We start from the raw sequence: 23345 nt of genomic DNA on the forward strand, positions 1-23345 counted from the left end.
TAAGAGTTCTTTGCTAAACCTAAGGTCATTAAGATTTACTCTTATGTTTTCTTATAGAAGATGCATAGCTTGAGCTTTATGTTTTATGTGAGTTTTTGTATATGATATAAGGTCAAAGTTCATTATTTCCATATATGCACATTATTTGTTGAGATTAGCCTTTCACCGTTGAATTGCGTTGGCACCTTTGTTTAAAATCAGATCCCCCAATATGTTTGGAACTATTTTCGGAATCTCTATTCTGTTCCACTGATCTGTATGTCCATCTTTATGGTAATAATACATTATCTTGATTATTATGTCTTTATAATAAATCTTAATATCATAGTGTAATTTTACTCTCTGTTTTTCAAATTTTGTTTAAAAAACTTTTTTGTTCTTTTCATAGATTGTGTAGCTTCCACATAATTTCAGAATCACCTTGCAATTTCTACAGAAATCCTGTTGGAGTTTTGAATGGCCTTTCATTGACTCTATAGCTTAATTTGGGGGAAAGTGACCTCTTAATAGCGTCTTTCACATCATGAATAGAGTATATCTAATTATTAAGCCTTCTTCATTTTCTCTAATGGTGTTTTTGTACTTTTAAGTATACAAGTTCTATATATTCTTTTAATACTTATCTAATATTTCATCTTCTCTCATGTTGTGAATTTTTTTAATTCTAATTTTTAATCTGTGTTGCTAAAATAGAGTAATACAGTTTACTTTCATATATTGAATTTGTATCAAAGTTCCTTACTCTAGAATCCTTAGGATTCTACATAGGCCAAGGCTAGGGATTCTTTTTCTGTAAAGGGCCAGCTAATAACTATTTTTGGCTTTGTGGGCTACATATGGTCCCTGTTACATATTCTTCCTTTGTCAGTTTTAAAATTGTTTGTGTTTTGTCACTAATTTGTAAGAGTTCTTTATATATTTTGTATATTAACTCCTTATCACATACATGATTTGCAAATATCATAGTTTGCCTGTTCAGTGTAGTGTCCTTTGATGTAGTAGTTTACTTTTTGTTGTTGCTTGTGCTTTTTGTGTCATATCCAAAGTTAATGTCATGAATCATTTCTTGTGTTTTCTTGTAATAGTTTTATAGTTTACATTTAGGTAATTTGAGTTAATTTTTGTATACAGTATGATATAGAGGTACTGTTTCATTCCTTTGCTTGGAGTTATCCAGTTTCCTAAAATAGTTTGTGTTAAGAGGCTGTGCTTTCCCAGTGAATGGTCTTGGCATCCTTGTCAAAAATAATTTGTTTCTATGTGCAATGGTTTATTTCTGGGCTCTCTGTTCCATTGGTTTATATGTCTGTCTGATGCCAGTATCATGCTGTTTTGATTTTTGTAGCTTTTTAATGTTTTGAAATCAGTAAGTATGAGAACTCCAACTTTGTTACATTTTTAAGATCATTTGGCTATCGTAGTCCCTTGACATTCCATATGAATATTAGGATGAATCTTTCTATTTCTAGAAAAAACACAATTGGAATTTTGGTAGGCATTGCACTGGATCTGTAGATCTATTTGACATCTTAATAATATTAAGTCTTCCAATCCATGAACAAAGTATGTCATCCCATTTATTTGTCTCTAAATACTTTCAGCAATGTTTTGAAGTTTTCAGGGTAAGTCTTTTCATCTCCTTGGTTATGTTTATTCCTAAATATTTTATTTTTATTGATGGTATTAAATATGGAACTGTTTTCTTAATTTCTTTTAAGAAATGTTCATTATTAGCATATGAAAACACAACTGATTTTTGTGTGTTCAGTATCCAGCAACTTTGCCAAAATTAATTTATTGGTTCTGACAGATGAATAGAGATAATCTTTTTTATTTGGATGCCCTTTATATATTTTTCTTCTCTTGCTTTTCTGACTAGGACTTCCAGTATTGTGTTGGATAAAAGTGGCAAGAGTTCATCCTTGTCTTATTCCTCATCATTCAGTGAAGTTTTTATTACTGAAGTGATGATAGTTATAATTTTTCCAAGAAAAGACTGCAAAGAATATATGGCAATATTTCTCTTTTGCAGGATATAGCAAATGAAGAACACAAAAAAATTGAAGCATTAAAAGCAGAAAACAAGAAGCTAGAAAAGCAAAAAGGAGAATTAATGATAGGGTTCAAGAAACAATTAAAATTAATTGATGTTTTAAAAAGGCAGAAGGTGAGTATTTGAAACAGTTGAACCTCTAAAATAGGTGGTATTTCTACTTTAGGTATGTTTTGTTTCACATGCTTAGGCACAAAATTTTATAATCTTCATATATATAATGTGCCATCCAAGTAAATTAGTAATGTGGAAACTGGGACTGGTAAATACAGTGTGGGTACTTCCTAACTAAAGAAAGTATCATGTGCAAGAATAACGATTATCTTAGGGGATTGGTTTGCCTCTTGAAACCTTGAAAAGGGAAAGCTGATTGAAAACCACTATTGCTCCCTTCTCTACACATGAATTACCTGGTGGTGAGAAGATATGAAGTCATGCTCTGCCACTTTTCCTTTATGCAAAGGTTAGGCGTTATAGTATTAAAGTGTTCTCTCAACAGGTTAGTTTCAATAGCACTGTTAGACAAGCAGACTTTTTATAGGCCCTTGGGTATAATTACCATTTCAAGTGTGTTTATTGGACTTATAGTACACATTCCTATTACAGAGCTTATAATTTGATAGCATACACAGATTTGTACAGATTTCTAGTTTTGTCCTCTATTCTTAATACTAAACAATATCAATATTTTAAAAAATATATAGATGCATATTGAAGCTGCCAAGATGCTGTCTTTCACGGAAGAGGAATTTATGAAGGCACTTGAATGGGGAGATTCATAAGTGATCTACTTTAATTGGTCTGTATAACTAAAACTGTGTGACAGATATATAATAATTTATTTCAGTTGTAATGGTTTGAATTTTTACTGAGAAATGAAATCAGAGTAATTCCTAAGTATTTTGTAAAATAAACCAATAAGAATTTAACTTTTGAGTCTGCTTTTTTAACTGTGCTTGAATAGAAAATAGATTCTGGCGATTTAGCTTTAGTTCATAAGTGATGATAGCTTATCTGAGAAATTCTGTTTTGAAGTTAGGTAGTAAAACACTTTTTGAAATTCCTTGCTCTTTACTTTTCTCCTCCCTTATAAAAGACAGTATAAAAGATGCTTTAAACCCAAATTAATTTTAGACACTTAGTTCCCTGGACAAATTAGGGACATTCCTAAATAAAAATACAGAACTGTAGCCAAATGCAGAAAAAGCTCTGAGTGGTAGGAGTGGTATGGAGAAGCTAGCCTCTTGGGTTTGGAGTATATTTATATATACATGGAGTGTTTGTTGTAATGTGGTGTAGAACTCAGATCTTCAAATTATCAGTACAAAACAACGGTTTGATTAAAAAAATTTTTTTTAATTCTGAATATTTAACTGCAAAATGAATTGCTTTATCAGAAAACATTTTCTTATAGATAATTGTTTACAAATGATGAAATACAGAGGTACTTCAGAAAATCCAGACAATGGATTGCTATCACTTAACTATAAAACAAAGGTTACACTGACATCTAGTGGTAATAAAAAAAAATCCAGGTTTTACCAAATCTTGATACTATTTCTCTTCACAAATTTCATGCCTTTTCTGATATGCTTTTCTAAACTCTTCACCAAGCATATCAATATCATCTTCTTTTTTAAATACTCCCTACAAGAAAAATATTTTGTGGGTTACTTTGAAGGCCAGAATATTTCACTCAATGCTTGTAAGACTAAGTTATCCCCAAGATAATGAAGTCTAATTATAGATATATGAAAAAAATCATTTCTATTCTCTGAAAATTATGACAGAATTTTCTTAGACTCACCTGATTTCCTGATTTATCAGTTCAAGAGTAGTAACTTGTGATAGGAATCTGGGCTTTTACTACTAAAAAGGACCACTGCTTGGGTTGACTAAAGGGGAATTAATTTTACATATATACTGTACCCTACCCTTGTCTTGAAACAGCCCTACAATATGATATTAGGGAGGTCATAGTATGAGACTGAGCTTTGCCAGATTCATATACAAGGGATTAGCTCTTGCCTCAGTTCTGTGGCTAAGCAGCATTCAGTCTTGCAGGAAAGAGTCCATCCAGGTTTGCAGTTAAGCCATTTACCCTCTGAAAAATCTAAAGGATCTAAAGAATAACTTAGGTCATTAGGGGCCATTAGGACCTAAAAGATAAAAGTCATTTTAGGATATCAGGTTCATTGGGCTCTCTCCATCTACATAATTATTTCCCTACAAAAATATCTAAACCCCAGGACTCTACTGTTATAGGGCACATTTGTCTGAGAGGATGTCTGTTACTAGTGTTATCATTTACAAGATTTCTTGTATTATTATCAGCTTTGGTATAAAATATATAATTATTATGTTAAAGTAGTTTGGTTTTAGACCTCCTACACTGAAAGGGGAGAAAAGAATCTCTAAAATTTGAATTCAATAAATCAAGCTTATACTTCTAAGAATGTGCCAAGACCAACTCTCTCATTTTAGAGATGTTCAGTGACTGCCCAAGTTCCCACTGCTGCTTCACAACAAGAAGGGAGCGAAACCCAGGCCCTCTGATATCCTGATTACCATGGTTTTTCCCCACTATGAGAGTTCATCAAAATTACACCATGACTTAAATCTCACTCACTTTAGGAAGATAGCCTAGTAATTTTGTAGCATGTTCTTGGAGAAGTTTTAGTCTTTCTTCTTCAATAATTGCATTAATATATCCTTGTCGTCTTTGCTGCAACTGCCATTCTTCCAGTTCATGTTGCTGGAAATGTAAATGCAATTTTATTAATTGTCATGAAATACATTAATCTTTTAAGAACTTGTCAAAACTATTTTAGGAAGGCAAGTACCTATTTTCAGGACAGTATCAGACCAAGGAAAAAATGTTCAAAGAAGTGCTTTCCTAATTAATTCAACCTATATTTGTTGAATGCTTACCATACACCACGTGCTAAAGGCATCTTACAGTATAAGACAAAAAGAAATGGATAATATATATTTTCTGTTTGTATTAAATTTTTTAAATCCCTATAGCCCCCATACACAAAAGCAAATTCAAAATGGATCAAAGACCTGAAGCAAAGTCATGAAACCATAAAACTCTTAGAAAAAAACATAGGCAAAAATCTCTTGGACATAAACATGAGCAACTTCTTCATGAACATATCTCCCCAGGCAAGGGAAACAAAAGCAAAAATGAACAAGTGGGACTATATCAAGTTGAAAAGCTTCTGTACAGCAAAGGACACCACCAATAGAACAAAAAGGTACCCTACAGTAGGGAAGGATATATTCATAAACGACAGATCCAATAAAGGGTTGACATCTGAAATATATAAAGAGCTCATGCATCTCAACAACCAAAAAGCAAATAATCCAATAAAAAATGGGCAGAGGAGCTGAACAGACAGTTCTCCAAAGAAGAAATTCAGATGGCCAACAGACACATGAAAAGATGCTCCACATCGCTAATTATCAGAGAAATGCAAATTAAAACCACAATGAGATATCACCTCACACCAGTAAGGATGGCCACCATCCAAAAGACAAACAACAACAAATGTTGGGGAGGCTGTGGAGAAAGGGGAACCCTCCTACACTGCTGGTGGGAATGTAAATTAGTTCAACCATTGTGGAAAGCAGTCTGGAGGTTCCTCAAAATAGAAATACCATTTGACCCAAGAATTCCACTCCTAGGAATTTACCCTAAGAATGCAGGAGCCCAGTCTGAAAAAGACAGATGCACCCCTATGTTTATCGCAGCACTATTTACAATAGCCAAGAAATGGAAACAACGTAAGTGTCCATCAGTAGATGAATGGATAAAGAAGATGTGGTACATATACACAATGGAATATTATTCAGCCATAAGAAGAAAACAAATCCTGCCATTTGCAACAACATGCATGGAGCTAGAAGGTATTATGCTCAGTGTGAAATAAGCCAAGTGGAGAAAAACAAATACCAAATGATTTCACTCATCTGTGGAGTATAAGAACAAAAGAAAAACTGAAGGAACAAAACAGCAGCAGAATCACAGAACCCAAGAATGGACTAACAGTTACCAAAGCGAAAGGGACTGGGGAGGATGGGTGGGAAGGGAGGGATAAGGAGCGGAGAAAAAGAAAGGGGGCATTATGATTAGCATGTATAATGTGGGGTGGGGGGCACGGGGAGGGCTGTGCAACACAGAGAAGACAAGTAGTGATTCTACAGCATCTTACTACGCTATGGACAGTGACTGTAATGGGGTATGTGGGGGGGACTTGGTGATGGGGGGAGTCTAGTAAACATAATGTTCCTCATGTAACTGTAGATTAATGATACCAAAAAAAAAAAAGCCTTATAGGAAGCACAAGAGTAGCAGCAAGAGTTCCAAAAGGAGAACCAGTATTTCTCAGGAAAGGGCTCTGAATACTTTTGGATAACTACACCAAAATCCTGTGCCATATAATATGGAAGAGATGATTTGCTTTAAAAGGTTTTAGGGCTTAAAAGAACGCTTATGGAACTGTATCCAAATAATCCTGTTGGATAAGGAAGGATGCTAAAGGCAGACCACTAAAACAGTGATGAATTAAAGTGATATTAATGCTGAGCTTGTCTTTCAAGTAACTAGTTTACTAGAGTCACTATTTCTTCAGACGATTTAGTCAGTCATGTAAACCAGAAAAGAGAATATCTGTCTTGTTTGCTACAATGGGCGGCAGGTTTCTACATAACCTAATAACTCTTCAAAGTAACTGGATGAAGATAAACAAGGATGCTAGGACACAGCCATATGCAATGCCACTTAAATCTGGAATTGTTTCATATGAGAATATGCTGTTTATTATGTATTTGATCTATTACAGAATCAGAAGCAGCACTGATAGCTAATGGATAAAAGACATCACCCATCTTGCTGCTGATCCAGAGTTCAGATGCTCTTATTTTATCTCTTTGATGATATAGGGTAATAGAATCTGCCATGAAGTAGTTTTCAGAACTTTTTTTAAGACTACATTTCTAAGGCTCCCTTTCAGTCAGGTGTGCTCACAACAGGACTAGATTTTTGCCAGTGCAATATAAACAAAAGTGTCATATGGCAGTTTCTGGGAATCAATCTTAATGCACCCTTTATCCCCCCTTCTCTTCTGCCATATGCATCTGCTGCTTGCAACATGGATATAAAGGCTGAAGTTGAATTTAGACCATGAAGTTAAAGGCTATCCCCTACAGAAGCCGTAAAAGAAAAGCTAGGCGGAACCTGGGTTGCTGAAGCCTGAATAAAGCCTCTGTTCCAACTCTGAATTACCTACCTCTAGACTTCTACTGAGAGAATGCAAACTACTAAGCCACTGTTAATTTGAGACTCTACTTATGGCCAAACCTAATCTAATTGATCTATCCCCTTTAAAAGGGAGATGCAAGAAGTTCTATAATTTAATGGAAGTTCACTTGTTAGATTTTGTGTCCAATGATGTATATAGTCTCTAATTTAGGAATAATGCAGGATTTCTCTCCTTAGATATGGTATATCTCAATAGGTATTTATTCTAATAAACATTTTATAGTAAATTAAACCGTTCAGAAAGGTATGAAACCAACTTGTCCATTAAGGACAAATTCTGAATAGTAGTAGTGCTAGTAGTAAACGATCTCTGGGGAAGCTTCAGATTTTGTCTGATTAGCCACATGACTTTTTATATATAGACAGAGTGATAAATACCTACTTAGGAATATCTCTGAAATAAAAAAAATAGAGCCTTAAAGGATTGTGTGATGGGGCGGATTATTGAGTTCCATGATCATGAAAACCCACCCTTATCCTTGAGCCAGAACAAAAATATGACCAAATCTTCCGACACCTAATGCTAAGCCCACAGCTTCATATTGGAAACATTATAATTTTTTAAAATTTAAGACATAAATATATTATAGAGTATCTATGCTTTAGGTAGTTTTCTCTGGTTTCATTTAGTTTTCTTGCTAATTTTCCAGGAGCTTTCTGATTAGCTCTGTAAGCCGCGAGATAGGACAATCGGTTGCTCGTTCTACCTCCTCCAAGGCATATAATATTCAAAGCTTTCTGGTCACTTTCAAAAGCCTTTTAATTTCAGCCTCCTTAATTACTCTGCTGTGTCTCATGCTGTTGATCACCCTCATTATTTTAACAATCATTTATTAAGCATTTATCACTTGCCAGGCAAATGCTAGATAGTTAATAGATAATCATCTCCCTTAAATGAAGTTAGAGTAGATCACTGGTTTATATCAAAGCTAAGGAATTGGGATTTCATCCTGTAGGAATCCACTTAAGTTTTAAGCATGAGGGGTACATGGTAAGTTTTTTTAAAACATGGTAACTAATGGCAGATGGACTGGAATCACAAGGAGACCAGGTAGAAGGCAGCTTCAGCCCACGGGAATGGTTTTGAATGCCTGAACTAATTAATGAAAAAGAGAAACTGGACTTAAGAGTTGTTACTTAAGTAGAGTCAGCTGGATTTGGCGGCTGATTAAAAATTACTAGGTAAGAAAGGGGTGTAACCCAGGAACGATTCCAAGGTGATAAGCTTGGGTGGTGCAGTGAGTATGCTGTCTTTAACCAAGATTCAGGCTACAGAAATTGCAAAGGTTTATATGGTATGTTCACTTTTGGAAACCTAAATTCTAAGGCACCTACAAGATTTCCAGCTATGTCATTTAGGCATCTAGAAATAGGTTAACAACTATGGCATGAGGTGAATAAGAATAGAGGGGAACCAAAAACTGAACCCCACATATCTCAGCATTTCATGGAGCAGGCAAAAGACAGAGGTGATTTCTCTTGGTTTTCTGTGACTACACCATCTAGATTCTCTTACCTTTATGACCATTTCTTGGTCTTGTCGGTTTTTTCTCCTCCTTTTACCTCCTAAATTAGAATGTTCTCCAAGACACAGTTATGGACCTTTGATTGTTTCTTATTATAATATATACTTTGGGGAATCATCCTAGCTTGAACCTCTCTATGCTGCTTAATGCCAGATACACACTTCTTAGAAAACTTGACCTAAGCTTTTTCAGTTCAACTATTTTCCGGATATTTTCAACCTGCATTTCTATTTCAAACTCAACATGACTAAAACTGAAGTCATTTTATCTTTTGTTCCAACTCAAAACCTAACAGCGTTTGTATTCCTTGAGTTTCTCATATTTGAAATCTTGGTGTTATTTTGACACCTTCTTCCACACCACCCTATGTGGTAAAAAAATTGTCTTTTCTATTCTTTCTTTAAAAATATTTAAACTCTTCTCTTTCTCTCTCCTTCCAATGCTGTTAACTTATACCAGGTGCTCATCACATCGGTCTTGAATTATTACTTTCTCCTCTTTTTTAAAGACCATATATCATGATAACCAATTTCCTACTGTACCATGTCTAAACTCTATCATTCAAGTTTTTCCATGTGGTAATTCCATATGCTGCCAACTTAGAACAGACTTTTTATTCATCTTTTATGTATTTCCAGATAAACCCACAGTTTTGCCATAAATGTATTGCACAATTAGTGAATTATACATTATCAGATTCTATTAATATTTACACTGTACATTTAAGAAATGCATTCTTCATAGTTTTATATATAAACAAGTCTTTGGGGTATCTATACCTTATTTTCTGCACTAGATTTAGAAGCTACCAGAATAACTTTTATTTGTTTTTGTTCCCTTACCAACACTCAGCAGAATGCCTAGCAGGTCAGTACTTGTTGATTAGAAGAAAATCCTGGAATTTCTTTTTGTCTACCCAAGCAGGAAAAGACTTACTAATCCCAGCTCTGCCACCTACTTCCTGTGAAACCTTGGGCAGTATATATGTAAATAATCTATGCCTCAGTTTCCACAACTTTAAAATGGGAATAGTGCTAGTACCTAACTCACAGAATCGGAAGTTGAAAGTTATTACTTTGCTTGTAACAAGCTTAGAATAGTGAAAGACATATGTAAATACTCAATAAATGTTAGTTGTTTTTACTACCACCTCTATTGTTATTCAAAAATATTACCACATGCCTAATCTGTACTCTCATATTTAGAGCTGTTTACCTTTTTAAAGCACTTAAACGTTACCTCATTTGGTTCCTAAAGCACAATCTAGTGAGGCAGATTACATAAGTTTTGTTTTGCGGTTGGAACACAAATCAATGTGTCCCAAGTCACAAAACTAGTTCCCTCTCCGACTATCAAATCCACAGTTTCAACTACGAAATCCCCCCCTGGGCTTTAAAATCAATGTGGACAAAAAGGCATTACATACCGTCTCAGAGTATTTTTCTTTAGGGCATCACCCACCACTCACTGGAGACAGAAGCAATAGCCTTATTTAGTAGTAGTAGTAGTAGCCTGAGTTCCTCTCTCACCTCTCCAGACCTAACTGGTCACGAAGTTGCATCAATTCTGTCTCCTTCACATCTCTAAGATCCCTTCTCCATTTGCCTGGGTTTTTATCACCATCAGTGGGAATACTGTAATAATTTCCTTACTGGTCTCCCTGTACCAGTCTTAGCCCTCTCACATCTATCCTCAATCCTGCTATTTGAGTCATCTTTTCAAGGGCATATCTTATCAAGTAGCTTTCTTAATTCTTCAGTGGGTCCCTTCGCATAAGGTCCACTTTCTTTAAAATAGGATCCAGGGCATTCGTGATCTGTCTTCCTCTCTACCATACCAAGATATCCATAACTGTATAATTATAATCACATGCACTTGATCTCTTTATAACCATTATTTTTATATACTTTTCTAAACCAAGACCATACACTCATAGATGACATGAACTTAGTTGTATTCATCTTTATGTTCTCAACACCAACCAGTGCCTAGCACATAGAAGCATCAAAAATATTTTCTAGATGCATAAAGTGGCCAGAAATTTTATATATCATAAGTAAACATATCTAACATCACCTGGCACATAAAAAGTCCTCTGTTAAATGTTCAGTGGATGACTAGATGAGCTGATTGTTGTTCAATTATAATGAGAAAAAAAAAACACCCCAAAACAAAAAACTTTCTTACTTTGTCTGCAAGGAACTGGTTGCGACGCTGCTCAATAAGTTTTTCCACAGCCCTCCTGTGTTCTAGTTGCTTCATTCGTTGTTTCTGAGCATTCATTAATTCTATGCGATCATCCTCAGCAAGTTTAGCTAGCATAGCTTTTCTAAAGATCTCCTCTTCCTCTTTTGCAGCCTGTAGTACCAGTTCCTTCAAGGCCATCTGTTCTATAAAATTTTGTTTCAACTCCTTTTGCTTTCTCAATTTCTCTTCTGCTTCCTCCTAATAATAATACATACGAAAGTTAATTCAGTGACTATTCTTTACAGCAGATTTACAAAAAAAGGGTACAAGAGCTTGGTTAAGCTTAGTGTTACAATATGAAATAAAACTGAAAAATTTACACCTTTTCAAGATAACACTTTCCCGCATCATTTTAGTTGGATAAATGACATACTACATTTAGATTGCTTTTAGTTACTTATTTTTATATTTTAACTTGTATATATTTACCATCTTGTTTCTGTACTCAGAATTAACACACAGCTCCTTTAAAGAGAGCTGAAAAAGAGTACGTAAAAACTTTTTTTGCACACCTGAGTTTATTAATCTGTGGTCTGTGAAATCTGTACCAACTATGAATCATTCTAGACTGTTGCCTAAAAAAAAAAACTCTATTGATATTTTTCAGAATAATCTAGCAATGACAGAAGTTTCTCATGGAAATTCAAATTTATTTGGAGCAGTTAAAGTCCTTCCCTGCAAGCTTTAATTTTCCCATTTTATGAAAAATTTCAAATGTAACTAAAAAATATAAAGAATTTTACAGTGATCATTCATATACCTAACACCTAGATTCTACCAGTAACATTTTACTATTTTTGCTTTAGCAGCTATTCAATTAGTATTGATGCAAATTTTAAATCCTTTAATTGAACCAAACTTGCCCAGTTTCCATCCAGATAGGCCAATATCCTTAAGGCATTCAAAATATTGCCTTAACAACAGCCATATGGTCAGAGTTCTTACTTACAAATAACACAGACTAAAAAGGATTTACTATAGGCCAACAGGTGATATATAATAACTTCCAAGGGGGCCAGAAACCAAGCTACCATCTTGGTTACCATCTATCGTTGGTAGAGTCACCATCATGGAATTTGAGCCATGATCATAACTCTACCAAAGCTACCCCCAATGACTCGATCTTCCTATTATACGTGGCTATTATCTCATTTTGCCCATTTCCACCTTCAAGAAGGGGGAAAACTGTTAGAGATAACCTCAGGTCATATGAAGAATTCTAGCTAAATTACAGAAATGTCATTTTAACTTTATAGTCTTTATAATAAAAGTAAGATAAATGTTTTTAAAAGGGACAGGAGTGGGGTTTATGTGAGCCAATCTGCAGTACCAGCTGTTGCAACTTTGTGCACTACCTTGAGTATCAACCTCTCTTTCTCCACTTATCCCTGTCTTATGTACCTCCTCCAAAAATCTTTTCTAATGACTCTACTCCTACGTACCTCTCTTTTCGGCCTCTGATACGATTTAATTTTTCTGTCATCTAATTTTATTTCATATGTACATGCTTTATTCTCCTTACTAAAAATAAATTCCTAAAGGGCATATCTTATTTGTCTTTTGGATGCTGGGCACATAATTTTTCTTATAATATACTGCTTGTGTTTATTTGCCACTTGCTATATAGAAGTAGAAAAGGTCCAGAGCTTATCATAATACCTTGCACAGAGAAATTTTGTACCTATTGAACCAAATGAACTTTGATATTTCCTATCATCCATCTCCAAAACAAATTTTAGTTTAATCCAATGGTGAAGACATCTGGCTAAAAATCAGGGAATTGTTTGACAAAACAAAATATACAATTCATTATATTTTTTCAACTAGAAAAGAGTTCATGTACTCTTTAATATGTTTGGATTGGGATTATAGTCACATAATATGAACTGCATAATTTTCTATCTCATGTTCTAAATAGTTGAGATTATATAGTTATATATAATAACCATTATATAGTTTGAGAAATAGCTGCTCATTGAAGTTTTAAAGCAAATTGCTATAAAACTATCTGAGACTGGCATTTGACCCAGGAATTCCACTCCTAGGAATTTACCCTAAGAATACAGGATCCCACATTCAAAAAGATATATGCACCTCTATGTTTATCGCAGCACTATTTACAATAGACAAAAATGGAAGCAACCTAAGTGTCCATCAGTAGATGAATGGATAAAAAAGATGTGGTACATATACACTATGGAATATTATTCAGCCATAAGAAGAAAACAAATCCTACTATTTGCAACAACATGGATGGAGCTAGAGGGTATTATGCTCAGGGAAATAAGCCAGTCAGAGAAAGACAAGTATCAAATGATTTCACTCATCTGTGGAGTATAACAACAAAACAAAAACTGAAGGAACAAAACGGCAGCAGACTCACAGAACCCAAGAATGGACTAACAGTTACCAAAGCAAAAGGGATTGGGGAGGGTGGGTGGGAAGGGAGGGATAAGGGGATTAAGGGGCATTATGATTAGCACACATAATGTAAGGGGGGCACAGGGAAGGAAATACAGCACAGAGAAAACAAGTAGTGATTCTATAGCATCTTACTATGCTGATGGACAGTGACTGTAATGGGGTGTGTGGTGGGGACTTGATAATGGGGGGAGTCTAGTAGCCACAATGTTGCACATGTGACTGTATATCAATGATACCTTAATAAAAAATATCTGAGACTGGAAACCGTTAGAGGTTATCTTAGTCTGGGTTCTCTGAAAGCAGAGCCTTACACAAGATCTTGTGTATAGATACTTTATAAGGGAGATAATCTCGGGAAGTACAGTGAGAGGCAGAACAGGGAAGGAAGGGAAGCCAACACAAGGGCGCCTCACAGAGCTGGTCACCATCATGGCGCTGAGGCTTAGTCCTGCCAGCACCTTGTGAGGAACGTGCTTGCCTTTGAGAGCCTTCCTGAAGGCTGCCAGGAAGACTTCATTTCTGTCCTCTGTGGGTGGAGGGATGCTCCAGAGAATGTTAGCTCCCTGTCCCCAACCACACTCCCACATTTTAGGAAGCTGTCAGCAGAGTCGGTCTAAGTCCTCACAACTGTTTTCCATGGCTGCCGCTGAAGTCAAAGGTGAGGCTGAGAGGATATGAGGCAGGGCACAAAAGGCTTTTGAGATATCCTTAGTAATCTTATTTTGTCTGATTTTTCTACATTTCTTGAAATCACTGTATTTCTAACTTAGAAAATTGTACCATCAGGTTTTCACATTAGTATTAATTAACCTTTTGCTATTTTTCTAATCTCTTTACAGAACCTTTATTCTTTTTAATTTTGTTTTTGTTTTCTTTATTATTTTTCCAGAGTAAAATCTTTCCCCCAATGTAAAGCAATTGGATTAATTAATGCTAATGTTTTCCTGATTCTTAATTTCCACTTGTATCTGTATAATTTCCTTACATATTCTTGCCTCATTTTGAATTTGTATTGTTTCACTAAATTACTAAGTTGATTACTTAAATAGTTTTTTCCACTATTTCTCATTTAATAATAGCCTCAGAGATCAGTTTTACAAAATCTCATGGATTTACAAAAAATCTCATCCTCTAAATTGTCTGCAAATTTCACCTTCAGCCAGTAATAACTGAAAAGAATACTTTAAATTTTCAGTTAATAGGTTAAAATATTTGTTATAAATTTCTAGTGGTGTTGAACACCTTTTCCCCTTGCATCATTCCAGTAAATTTTCTCTGGAGATCTCATAGCTTTTAAAGTTACATACTTTAATGCAATGTTACATGGAAGATTACACATTTATTCTATAATACCGACATTATCAATTACACATTTTATCAGTGACATCTGCAGTTAATTTGGTGTTCTATTTACCTGGTGATGACTCTGCTTATCTGCTTCCCAATTGTTCACATATGCTTGTTATCCATCATTTTATTCTTAAATTTTTTGGGGTAATTTGATATTAGGTATATATTTAAGTGGATTGTATTAACATGTTTTTTAAAAGAAATGTATACAGTTTACATTATGCAGTTAATCATTAAGAATATATATGCAATTGGTTTTTATATAAATACATGCTATTCCTTCCTCATTGATGAAACAGTGTATCTAAAATGTTTTGCTGTAGCTAAAAATATTAAAAACAATAATCCTAGTAGCTACAGTTTATTGTGTACTTGGCTATTCACATATCTTGTTTTATGAAGTGTCTGTTCAAACTTTTTGTTCATTTAAAAAATTGGGTTCTTTATAGTATACTACCAAGTTATAAGTATTCTTTATATATTCTAGGTAAGTTCTTTGTAAGATGTATGTATAGGGAATATTCTCCCCAAGACTGTGGCTTAAATTTTCATTTTGCAACAATGTTAGGAAATTCTTATTTTGATGAAGCCCAATCATAAACTTTTTCTTTAATGTCTCATCTTTTTTGTCCTACTAAGGAAATCTTTGCCATTCTTAAGTTCATTTAAGACTTTTTCCTATGTTTTCCTCTAGAGGTTTTGTAGTTTCAGCTTTATGTCATACTCACTTTGAGTGAATTTTTGTACATGACAGAAAATAACAAGTATTGACAAATATGTAGAGAAATTGGAACCCTTATTTATTGGCAGCAGGAATGTAAAATGATACAGCCTTTGTGGAAAACAGTTGGGCAGTTCCTCAAAAAGTTAAAACTCCTGTCCTAGGTATATATCCAAAAGAATTTTTAAAAGATATTCAAACAAAAACTTGTACACAAGTGTTCAAAGCAGCAACATACACAAAAGTCAAAACTTGGAAACAAGCCAAATATCCATCAATTGTTGAATGGATAAACAAAATGTGGTATATCCATACAATGGAACATAATTCCGTTAAAAATAGGAGTGAATTACTGAATTTACTACTACAATGATACAATACTACAAAATGGATGTCCCTTAAAGACATTACATGAAAGGAAAAAAGCCAGACACAAAAAGGTCACATATTCTATAATCCCATTTATATGAAGTATCTGAATAGCCAAACCCATAAAGACAGAAAGCAGATTAGTATTTCCAGGCACTAGGGGAGTAGGGAATGGGGAGTGACTGCTTAATGGGTACAAGGTCTTCTTTTGGGGTAAAGAAAATGTTCTGGAGCTAGGCAGAGGTGATGATTGCACAACATTATTAATGTGCTAAATACTGAACTGTATACTTTAAAATGGTTAAGGTGGTAAATTTTATGTGAATTTACCTCAATTAAAAAGACACTTGTGAAAAAAGAAATACAGAAATCCACAATTATGATTAGAAACTTCAACAACCCTCTCTCAACAACTGATAGAACTAGACAGAAAATCAGCAAAGGCACAGAAGAACTCAACAATACCACCAATAGGATTTAATTGATATTTGCAGAACATACATTTCATCCAACAGCAGAATACATATTCTTTTCAAGTGCCCACAGAACAAATTTAAAGAAAATGAAATCCTATTGAATGTGTTCTCTGACCACAGTAGAATCAAACTAGAAATCAATTTTTAAAAAAACAAACAGGACAATCTCTGGATATTAGGGAACTAAGCAACACACTTATAAATAATTCATGGATCAAAGAGAAGTATTAAGGAAAATAAATGCATCATAGTTAAGGAAAATAAAAGTAAGAAACATTGAAACTTGTGAGATGCAACTGAAACAGTGCTGAGGCAAATTTGTAGTACTAAATGCATATATTTAGGAAAATGCATTATTAGCACTAAATGCATGCATGTAGGAAATGTCTCAAGTCATTAATCTAATAAGCTCCTACTTCAAAAACTTATAAAAAGAGAAGAAAAGTAAACTCAGAATAAGCTAAAGGAAGGAAATAAAGAGCAGAAATCAGTGGAATTGAAAATACAGAACCAATAGGCAATATTAATTAAATAAAAGGCAGGTTCTTTTTAAAAAAATAAGTAAATTGAAACTTAAAACTCCTAGAAGGAAACATAGGGGTAAGCTCCGTGACACTGGTCTTTGATTTGATACCAGAAGCAAAGACAACAAGAGCAAAAATAAACAGGTGGGACTATATCAAACTAAAAGCCTTCTGCACACCAAAGGAAACCATCAATAAAATGGAAAGGCAACCTACCAAATGGGAGAAAATATTTGCAAATCATATATCCAACAAGGGGTTAATACCCAAAATATATAATGAACTCACAACTGAACAGAACAAAAAATCCAATTAAAAAATGGGCAAAGGATCTAAGTAGACATTTTTCCAAAGGCATACAAATAGCAAACAGATACATGAAAAGATGCTCAATATCATTAATCATCAGAGAAATGCAAATCAAAAGCATGGGATACCACCTCATACCTCTTAGAATGGCTATCATCAAAAAACAAAGAGATAACAAGTGTTGGCACGAATGTAGAGAAAAGGGAACCCTTGTGCATTGCTGGTGGGACTATAAATTGGTACAGCCACTATGGAAAATAGTATGGACTTTCCTCAAAAAATTAAAAATAGAGCTACCATATGATATAGCAATCAGACTTCTACCCAAAGGAAGTGAAAATAGGATATCAAGAGATGCCTGCACTCCCATGTTCACTGCAGCATTACTCAGAATAACCAAGACATGGAAATGACCTTAGCGTCTGCCAATGGATGAATGGATAAAGAAAATGTGTAAGATATCTAACATGCAATGTTTTCAACCACAAAAAAAAAAAAAGGAAATTCTGCCGTTTGCAACAACACGGATGGACCTTGAGGGCATTATGCTAAGTGAAATAAGCTAGACAGAGAAAGACAAAAAATCATAGTAGCACTTAACATGTGAAATCCAACAATACAACATCAAACTCAGAAACAGAGTAGAAAAATGCTTGCCAAAGGCTAGGGGGTGGGTGAAATAAGGAGAGGTTGGTAAAGGGTAGAAACTTTCAGCTATAAGATGAATAAGGTCTGAGGTTCTAGTGTAAACTATGATGACTAGAGGTGGTAACATTGAACTGACTAATTAAAATTTGCTAAGAAAGTAGAATGTAAAATACAAAAATAAATAACTAAATAAGGTGACAGATTTGTTAATTAACTAGATGGGCGGAATCCTTTCATAATATAAACATATATCAAATCACAGTAATGTACACTTTATCCTACAATTTTTTTATGTCAACTATACCTCAAGGAGGTGTCAATTAAAAAATTAGTGAAATTTAAAAACCTAAAGTGAAAGGTTTAGGAAAGATATAGCAAAAAGACATTATTACCAGTATCAGGAATGAAACGTGGTTAGCATTACAGATCCTGCAGACATCAAAAGGATAAGGGAATAGAATGAACAACTGTACACACATAAGCTTGACAACTATACATAATAGATTACTTCCTGGAGAAACACAAGTCACCAAAACTCACCAAATATGAAATAACATAATTTGAATATCCCTGTAACTATTAATATATTGACTTAATAATTTAAAACTCTAAAAAAATTAAACTTCAATCCCAGATAATTTCACTGGACAGTTCTACCAAATGTTTAAAAAAAGAATGAACACCAATTCTACACAATCTCTTCCAGAAAGTAGAAAATGAGGGAATACTTCCCTATTCATTTTATAAAGATAGTATTAACCTGACATCAGTATAAAAAAAAAAGCTAAAAACCAATATACCTCATGAATATGGACACAACAACCCTTTAACACAATATTAGAAAATAGAATCCAGCCTATACTAAAAGAACTATGCACCATGACTGTGTGGGATTTATTCCGGTGATGCAAGTCTGGTTCAGTATTCAAAATTATCAATTATTATAATGCATTAGGCCAAAGAAGAGAAAGCATATGATCATATCAATTGATATAGAAGAAGCATCTAACAAAATTCAACACCACTTCATGATAAAAATCTTCTGAAAAATAGGGATGGAAGGGTACTTCCTCAACTTAATAAAGAGCATTTACAAAGAATCCTACAATTAACATAATGTTTTTCTCCTAAAATAGGCAAAGATTGTTGATGTCTACTCTCACCACTCTTACTCAACACAGTGCTAGCCAGCGGTGGGAGTTTTAGCCAGTATAATAAGGCAAGAAAAGGAAACAAAATAATGGATATAAATAAGAAAGTAATAAAATTGTCACTATTTGCAAAAGACATGAGTATATAAGGGGGAAAAAAATTCCAACATCTACTAAGTGAATTCAACAAAGTTGCAAGATACAATATAAAAAAGTCAATTCACTAGCAATGAGTTCATGGGCATTAAAATTAAAACTAAAATTCCATGTATAATTGCTCAAAAATTATATAGTTAAGTGTAAATCTAACAAAATACAGGATTTACACACTAAAAGATGTAAAACAGTGGTGGAAAAAATTCAAAGGTGGTCTATATAAAGGGAGAGTCATACTGTGTTCATGGACTGGAAGACTCAACATAGTGAACATATCAATTTTCCCCAAACTGATACTCAGATTTAATGCAACTCCGATCAAAATCGCAGAAGACCATTTGCAGATAGAGACAAGATTATTCTATAGTGTATATGGAAAGGCAAAGTAACTATAATAGCTAAAGCAATTTTGAAGAGTTGTTATATTGCTACAGTAATCAAAACTGTGCAGGGATAGAAACATAGATCAACAGAATAGATATCCCAAGAACAGACCCATAGAAATATGCTCAATTGTGTTTTAACAAAGGTGAAAAAGCAACTCAGATAAGGAGAAATAACCTTTTGAACAATGGTGTGGAGCAACTGGATATCCAAAAGCACAAATTGAAACTTGATCTTAGTAGTCTCATACCTTACACAAAAAATTAACTGAAAATGGATCACAAACTTAGTGGGAAACTTTCAGAAGAAAAAAAATTTTTAACGTCTCAGCAAAGACTTCCTAGAGCTGATACCAAAAGAAGGATCCATAAAAACAAAATCATAGAAATGGAAAATATTTGCTTGGAGAAAGACCTTGTTCAGAGGATGAAAAGACAAGCTGCAGACTAGCAGAAACTATTTCTAAACTATAAACCTGACAAAGGACTAGTATCTAGAATATATAAAGAACTCTCAAAACTGTACAAGAAATGAACAAATAACCCAATCATAAAATCAGCAAATTATCTTGGCTTCAGGTCAAGTTTGCTGATATTGTTGTTCAACACTATATCCTATGGTTTTCTGATTTTTTATTCTATATGTTAATAAAAAGGAATATTGAAATCTTCAACTATAATTATGGATTTGTCTATTTCCCCTTTCTGTTTTGCTTCATGAATTTTGAACTTTATTTAAGTTCATATACTTTTGGAACTATTACATTCTCTTCATAAATTTACCCAATACATCATGATTTCCACCTTAGCTTGCTTTTGATTAATGTTTGCATAGTAGATCTTTCTCCATCCTTTTGTTTTTAAACTGTATGTGTCTTCATGTTTAAATTGTATTTCTTGAAGGCAACATAGCTGGCAGTTGTGAACTGCTGCTGAGGTAGTCTAGCTTGTTTATCCAGCCTGAAAATTTCTTTTTTAATTGTTGTGTTTTTTTACCATTTACATATAATGCAATTATCGATGTGGTTGGGTTTAAATCTATTATCTTTCTAATGTTGCATCTCAAAATGATACTCTTTTCTGTGTTAATCATTCTTTCCATTTACAAAACTTACTTTTAATTTTGTCTTATGTATTTCAGCTTGTTCTTCCTGGTATAATTCTTGTCGCATTTGTTCCAAATCTTCACGTTGCTGCAGCATTTCCTCCAATTTCTTAGTCAGCTGTTAAATAAAAAACACACACACCAACATTTATAAGAATCAAATTCTACAAAAAATATTTCACAATTTCTCCAATGTTAAAGAAGTAGTTATTTTAATACTGTATTCTGAAGCTGTAGCCTTTTTTCTTCACTTTCTTGAACTTTTGCCATCCGATCTTCTTCTCTTTGTTGCTGCATGCTGGCAAACGCTATGATTTTTCTGTTTTCTTCTTCCATCTCCTCACGTTTCTTTTTTCTCCAAAGAGCCTGCTCTTTCTGGAACTCTTCAATATACCTTCGAGTTGCATTCATTTTTTCTAATTTTTGTTGTTGCTCCCTAAAAAGTAATAGTGCAGCTTTATAGTAACAGCTATGATAGTAGAATATTAAAATACAGAAGTGTCATTTCCTTCAGTTGATGACAATGTGGGGGAAAATGGCTTCCCTATTTATAGTTTATTCATTCAATCATTCATGCAACAAACATTTTGAGTATCCACTAGATGCCACCATATAGAATGACAGCTAAGAATTTTCAAGTAAAATACTACTTTGCTTTTCTCTAACTTATTAAGTTTTATGCATCTCATTTCAGAAAGGCTACAACCTCTTTACATAAGCCTTGCATCACTCTGAACTTCAGCTACCAAGGTAATTATCAAAAAACACATCATCTGACATATGACATGCACAAATTTAAGAAACACAAAGGTTTAGTCATTCTGTCCCTTCATAAGCATTAATTATTAGGTAATCAATTATGACGTTAAAAGATGAATATGAGTTGGACTCAGTTTATGTAATCATAAAATTTATTGAGCACTGAACTATGTAGCATTGTTTGGTGCTATACTTCTTCAAAACAAGCCTAAGATAAATCTCATCTAAATGTTTAGGCATGGAAGAAAGTTGGGATAAACTTACAACTGATCTTCTTCATAGATTTTCCTAACAATTTCATCAATCATGAGTTTCTCCTTCAACAATTGTTCATAAGTTTCCTGCTTTTTTTTTTCTTGTTCTTCAAGTTGTTTCTCTAAGTCAAGATAATACTGTGCTTTTACTTTATTTCGTTTGTCCTCTGCAGCATTCTCTTCCTTTACTATTCTCTCATGTTCTTCCATCATGGTTTTGGCTATTTCAGCATCACGTTTCTGTTATTAAAACAAAATTAAACTTTCCATTTTCAAATTTGACCATAGTGTGCTAGAATACTTAAACAAATGAAATTGAATATCCTAAAGCTTTTACATAAAATATTTTCATCTGTCTAGGTAAAAAGCCAAGGTAAGCTGCTGTTATCTGAAGGATTTGAATGATGAATCAAATCTTAAAAAGGTTTTCCTAATCCTTCAAGTAGCTCTCTCAAGGCAGTACAGGATAAGGATAATTAATAACTCCACATTTGAAAACAAGTAACATTAGAAGCACTTATTAGTAACTGTGTTAATTGCCAAAGCAGTAGTCTTTTTCTTCTATTTAAGAGGATGTAAGCAATTTTCAAACTTAAAACTTAACTTTAAACTGCTATTTAAAGCATGGATGGTACTCTTTTTTATACAAGTCTTCCATTAAATAGCACTGAGCAATTCTTAAGTTTCTCCCAGCCTAAACTTTCTTTCATGCCATTGGCCTTTGAAGTCTTCCTGTTCTCATTTAGTAAAGGCCCTCTGTAATCACTTTAACTTAAAAGAGTCACTATGTCACATACACTGTGCCTGTTTTCTGCACCTTTTAATTCACTCCTTCAAGACCATTTCCTGAGTTGGAGACAATTTGCCCCTTGACTGAGTTAAACCTCTTACTTGTTCTGAGCATTTTGAAATCACATAATAAAGTAAGTATTAAATTAAATATATTGGGCAAATAGTTATTACTCTTTATCAGTATGATCACATCCAAAGCACTAGAATGCTTACCAACATCACACATAAAAGAAGAAACAGTTAAAATACAAATGCTGAATGCCATTCCTGATCTAACTGATGCCTTTAACATGTACACTGTTAGTGACTGGACCAAAATTCTCTTTGCTTCTGTTTTCTTAGCACATGTTCTACTAGGTTCTCTAGGAAAAATATGAAGTGACAAAAATATTTATGTACATATTACCACACACTTACAGAAATACAGTGTTCTCATTTCACAGACAAGAAAACTAAGGCTCAGAGAGACAAAGCCAAAACTGGCACCTAGATATCCTGACACCTAGTCAATTCCTAGGAGAATTTGACTTTAATATTATCAATTTTATTTAGAAAATAGTAGCCGTTATTTCAGGAGTTAGATTAAAATGATTTCAATAGCCTTGAATAACCCCAATTATCAGAATATTTAAAACTGCAAACAAGGTAAAATATTACCGCTTTTATGTTCTACTTTATTATTTTTTCAATGTGAATATTGAACTTTTGTTTATTTTTTTTATTTTATTAAGGTATCATTGATACACAATGTTATGAAGGTTCCACATGAGCA

At 33.8% G+C, this 23345-nt stretch overlaps 2 protein-coding genes across 3 annotated transcripts in view; one reads left to right on the forward strand and one right to left on the reverse strand.

Moving 5' to 3' along the window:
- Window positions 1-23345, forward strand: part of TEX9 (testis expressed 9) — a 99002-nt gene that overhangs the window by 57515 nt on the left and 18142 nt on the right. The window contains exons 11-12 of one of the 2 annotated variants that reach the window (XM_036929719.1): window positions 2033-2167; window positions 2758-2982. In XM_036929719.1, the coding sequence (XP_036785614.1) occupies window positions 2033-2167; window positions 2758-2835 (213 nt within the window). In that variant the 3' untranslated portion in view covers window positions 2836-2982. Of the gene's footprint in view, window positions 1-2032; window positions 2168-2757; window positions 2983-23345 lie in introns of those variants that run through there. The other variant, XM_057488836.1, reaches the window with a different exon arrangement.
- Window positions 3366-23345, reverse strand: part of MNS1 (meiosis specific nuclear structural 1) — a 67224-nt gene continuing 47244 nt past the window's right edge. Inside the window, exons 5-10 of the mRNA XM_036929717.2 lie at window positions 21792-22021; window positions 20988-21204; window positions 20779-20886; window positions 11093-11350; window positions 4683-4808; window positions 3366-3700 (exon numbers count right to left, since the gene is read on the reverse strand). Of these exons, the coding sequence (XP_036785612.1) occupies window positions 3608-3700; window positions 4683-4808; window positions 11093-11350; window positions 20779-20886; window positions 20988-21204; window positions 21792-22021 (1032 nt within the window). The 3' untranslated portion in view covers window positions 3366-3607. The remainder of the gene's footprint in view (window positions 3701-4682; window positions 4809-11092; window positions 11351-20778; window positions 20887-20987; window positions 21205-21791; window positions 22022-23345) is intronic.

This window comes from Manis pentadactyla, chromosome 11 (assembly GCF_030020395.1).
Source record: "Manis pentadactyla isolate mManPen7 chromosome 11, mManPen7.hap1, whole genome shotgun sequence".
NCBI classification, from domain to species: domain Eukaryota; kingdom Metazoa; phylum Chordata; class Mammalia; order Pholidota; family Manidae; genus Manis; species Manis pentadactyla.